This window comes from Ranitomeya imitator, chromosome 5, assembly GCF_032444005.1.
Source record: "Ranitomeya imitator isolate aRanImi1 chromosome 5, aRanImi1.pri, whole genome shotgun sequence".
Classification (NCBI taxonomy): Eukaryota; Metazoa; Chordata; class Amphibia; order Anura; family Dendrobatidae; genus Ranitomeya; species Ranitomeya imitator.
Genome location: NC_091286.1, coordinates 241,878,105 through 241,883,277, shown reverse-complemented (window position 1 = coordinate 241,883,277; position 5,173 = coordinate 241,878,105). Strand labels below are relative to the sequence as shown.

The window sequence follows — 5,173 nt, the reverse complement described above, 5'->3', positions numbered from 1 at the left end:
GGTGTTTTCACACAGTTTTTTATGTTGAGATTCGCTAAGACTCATAAACTATTCATAGAATTGTCTGTAATTACCTCGCATGTAAATTGTGCATTGTAACAGTCAGATAAGTCTACCATAAAGTCCAACATGGAAGTTATTTTTTAATGTAAAAATTAGGTGCTGATTATTTTCCTGAAGTATCTTTATTAGGGTATGTGCACATGATGCAGATTTCCGCAGCTGTGGGTCCGCAGCAGTTTCCCATGAGTTTACAGTTCAAACCTATGGGAAACCAAAATGTTGTGCACATGCTACGGAAAAAACGCGTGAAAAATGCAGCGGTTTACATTCCACAGCATGTCACTTCTTTCTGCGTTTTCCGCAGCGGTTTTACAACTGCCCCTATGGATAACCATAGTTGTAAAACTGCAGTGAAAACCGCAGGAAAACTGTGGTAAATCCGTGGTAAATCTGCAGCAAAAATGCAGCATTTTTGCCCTGCAGATTTATCAAATCTGCTGCGGAAAAATCCACAGTGGCTAAGAATACGTGGGCGCATTCAGACCTCCATACAAATTGGTCTGAGATAACAATGCATGGAATTGCCTTCAGTTTCCCAACTCGAGCATGACAGCTTCATATATTTCTGTGAATCTTCCACTTTCTGGTTGGGAGAACGGCAGTCAGTTCGTGCATTGCGTTCCGATCTCGGACCAATGTATGGATGTAAGAATGCACATTTACTGATATATGTAGGCTCCAAATTTCTTGCATAGACATGTCAGGTATTTTTATGCCTTGCATCTCCCCACACCTATCATGAAGTTGTTTGTCAGGGCACTGTAAAACAGTGCCCATGTGTTGACCCATGTTTGAGAAAAATTTTTTAAAGAAATGTAATGACAGCTTGTGTCTTATACATGTACTGTATGCATATGTTAAGAATTCAAATTGACTGTTCACTTAACCAACCTAACCTGTATTGACTGAAATCCCAAAGGGCAGGATTTGAGGAAGCCTTGAAATAATGCACCAGGGTCATCAATCAGGCAAAATTTGGAACATCAAGGTGCAGCCAGCTTGAGTATAAGGCACATTTCCCCTTCCATGACTGCAAATTAACAATTTACATATGATGCAAAACATCTTTAAAGTACTTATCTCATCTTGTTAAATGAGAACTATTACATAGGGCTTGTAAAAAGCAGCAACTTTGCAATTTACCTCTTATTAAAAATCCTCTCCATTCTCAAGAATTAAGGGATTTTTCTTTTTAAAGACTGCAGCTTGTCTATCAGAGTTGTCCTAGCAAGCACTGCCCTGAAACTGATGGGATCAGTGGATCTGTCCAGCTTTAGTCACCCTGTACCTCTCCAGTGCCAAAGTGGCAAAGCTGCCTCTGCTTGTAGCATTGAAGATCGCACATTTGGGGCCAGCAGTGCAACTAGGTTGTAGGTCCGAACTGTAACATAGTAACATAGTAACATAGTTAGTAAGGCCGAAAAAAGACATTTGTCCATCCAGTTCAGCCTATATTCCATCATAATAAATCCCCAGATCTACGTCCTTCTACAGAACCTAATAATTGTATGATACAATATTGTTCTGCTCCAGGAAGACATCCAGGCCTCTCTTGAACCCCTCGACTGAGTTCGCCATCACCACCTCCTCAGGCAAGCAATTCCAGATTCTCACTGCCCTAACAGTAAAGAATCCTCTTCTATGTTGGTGGAAAAACCTTCTCTCCTCTAAAGTTTGAACTGTCAAACTTTAGAAACACACCTTACCTTCAGCAAGCAGGAAATCAGGAGGCAGAGAAGTGGTGTTCTCCTGAAGAAAGAACATGAGAATAATCTTTCAAAGTTCTCAAATAGTGATGAGCGAGCATGCTCGGATAAGGTGTCATGTCATAATCGAGTATTTTCGGCACGCTCGGAAAAAAATGCTTGAGTCGCCGCGACTGCATGTCCCACGGCTTATCCGAGCATGCTCGCTCATCACTAATAATAATAATCTTTATTTTTTATATAGTGCTAGCATATTCCGCAGCGCTTTACATTTTGCACACATTATCATTGCAGTCCCAGATGGGGCTTACAATCTAGAATCCCTATCAGTATGTCTTTGGAATGTGGGAGGAAACCGGAGTGCCCGGAGGAAACCCACGCAAACACGGAGAGAACATACAAACTCTTTGCAGCTGTTGTCCTGGGTGGGATTAGAACCCAGGACCCCAGCGCTGCAAGGCTGCAGTGCTAAACACTACGCCACCGTGCTGCCCTATTCGTAAACCACAACTTGAATTTGATATAAATCTATATGGTACTAAAAGATTGATTGGTATGTCAAATGAATTGATTCAAGTAAATTGAAGTAATTTGAGAATACTTTATAAAACAAAGAAAGTCATTATCTCATTATATCTTATGTATATTTTAGAAAAATATATCTCGTAATACAGAATCCAAAAGTGCAAAGAAGGTCTTCTGGAAGTGCAATATTACTTATTTATCATGCATAGTCAGTCTCATTCTATTTTTCAGTGTTCACTCTTTTATTATTGTTTATCTTTTTGCGCGATGAATTACTCATAATATAAAATAGTTCTAGAAGAATCAAACTGAAAAACTTTTCCAAACAAAATCATTTTTAGTGCTTTTCGGAACCACAAATAAAAGAAAGCATAGACCATCGGGTTGAAAGTTGAATTTAAATATCCAATCCATACAAATGCATCAATGACAATGGACGGAATTCTATAGTTCATAAAAGGACCAGTAGCCGTGGAGAAAAAGAAGGGAGACCAGCAAATAAGGAAAACTCCCAAAATTGTTCCCAGGGTTTTAGCTGCTTTCCTCTCTCTACATCGGGATTGGTGTTTTCCATCTAGATCAATCTGGAATTGAATCTGATTGGTAGTGTCTTTAATTAATCGTGCCTGTCTTCTTGCAATTAAATATATTTTGCCATAAATACAAATCATAACAAATCCAGGAATAAAGAAGGACAACATCGAAGCCACTATCCCTGATGTTTCACTGAAAAATACAAAGCAGCCTCCAATACAACTGACTTGATTATAGAAATACGATTCAGATCCTTTTATATTAAGCTCAAGAAAGATCATACCAAAGGCAAAAATACCAGGTAGCACCCAACTGGCAATGATCATTATGAGCACAGTAAAGCGATTTATTCTTAACTTATATCTGAGTGGATCGCATACTGCATAGTATCTATCCACGGAGATGAACGAGAGGTGGAAGATGGAAGCTGTACTTAGCATTATATCCGTTCCCGTATGGATTTTACAGAAAAGGTCTCCAAAATACCAACAGTTCTCCACTGATCTCACCATACTATGTGGCATCACAAGGCAGCCTAATAGGAAGTCCACAGTGGCCATGGAAAGGATCAGATAATTTGTTGGAGTGTGAAGCTGTTTGAAATGAGCTATGGAAATGATCACAGCAAGATTTCCTGCCATTGTGGCCAAAATGGTGCATACCATAAACACATACATGGGAATCCTTATGTTGATTGGCCAGTTATGCTTTTCACATGACTTGTTCATTGTCTCAAGACAGTTCTGTAGCTGCATTGTACTTTCAGATGCCATGTTTCACCTTGACACATTGGTTGCAGCGGCTAAGGGTATAATAGCGAGGCATCCGATGTATAACTTTACTTTCTTCTGCTGTTGTCAGTTGTCAAAAACTGTAAAACAAATAATACATTGATTGTTAATATGGTTAAACAGTAGTAAAAGTTATGCTGCTGTGTTAATACCACTGTATTATTGTGAGTCCTATTTAAATGCTAAAAAAATACCAGTATGTATACTTTCTACTATTTTTTACTAGAGTTGAGTGGATTGCTTGACATTTGAATTCATCCCCTTCAAAAAAATTTTGATTTGCGACAGATATACTTGACCATAGAATTGCAATGCTCATAGCCTTTAATTGCCTGGATGCCCGTATAACACCCTAATATCTTCTAGGACTGTACTGAATCCTTTTTAAGCACTTTAGTACAAACACATCGCTAATGATCACGTGACCGCAAACCATCCAGTAATGAAAAAACAGATGGTTACTGGCCGTAACCATCAGTGGTATTTGGGTGATGTACATGGGCTTAGCAAAGGTATTACAACAAGGAAGTGTGCAAAATAATATATTTTTTTTTACAACATGCACACTTCATGAGGTAAACACTTGTGTTTAACTTGTTGAATGATGGATACTTCTTTTGAGACATAATTTCAGTTGTTTCACACTTATTTGTTAAAGGGAACCTGTCACCCCGTTTTTTCAAGATGATATAAAAATAGCGCTAAATAGGGGCAGAGCTGTGCTTTAAATTAGTGTATTTTTGGAGCCTTTTTTCCCCACCTATGCTGCCGAAATACCTTTGTAAAGTCGCCGTTTTGGGCTGTCACTCACGCTGGTCTGGTCATATGGGTGTGGTGACAGCGCTGTTTCTCCCCCAGATCTCCGTTGGTGGCGTAGTGGTGTGCGCATGCCCAGCAGGCGAATCCAGTGCGCAGGTGAAGGAAAAAAAAGCGATCTGCGCTATTCCGAGGTTTATTGGTGGGTGTGGCCATCTTTGTGAGGCCGCGCGTGCGCAGATGGTACTTCTCGGCTTCCAGGGGCTTCAGGAAAATGGCCGCGGGATGCCGCACGTGCGCAGATGGAGATCGCGGTGGCCATTTTCCTGAAGCCGAGATGCAAACTCGGCTTCAGGAAAATGGCCGCCGCGATCTCCATCTGCGCACACGCGGCATCCCGCGGCCATTTTCCTGAAGCCCCGGGAAGCCGAGAAGTACCATCTGCGCACGTGCCGCCTCACAAAGATGGCCGCACCCACCAATAAACCTTGGAATAGCACAGATCGTGCTTTTTTCCTTCACCTGCGCACTGGATTCGCCTGCTGGGCATGCGCACACCATTACGCCACCAACGGAGATCTGGGGGAGGAACAGTGCTGTCACAACGCCCATATGACCAGACCAGCGTGAGTGACAGCCCAAAACGGTGACTTTACAAAGGTATTTCGGCAGCATAGGTGGGGAATAAAGGCTCCAAAAATAAACTAATTTAAAGCACAGCTCTGCCCCTATTTAGCGCTATTTTTATATCATCTTGAAAAAAACGGGGTGACAGGTTCCCTTTAAGTATATAATTAG

The 5,173-nt window shown here is 41.0% G+C and overlaps 1 protein-coding gene across 1 annotated transcript; it reads right to left on the bottom strand.

Annotated features, from left to right (window-relative positions):
* Positions 1-2,437: 2,437 nt before the first annotated feature.
* Positions 2,438-3,663, bottom strand: LOC138680652 (trace amine-associated receptor 1-like). Its single transcript, XM_069767962.1, has one exon. It carries the CDS (start codon positions 3,599-3,601, stop codon positions 2,567-2,569), a length of 1,035 nt encoding a protein of 344 aa, XP_069624063.1. The 5' UTR covers positions 3,602-3,663; the 3' UTR covers positions 2,438-2,566.
* Positions 3,664-5,173: the final 1,510 nt, after the last annotated feature.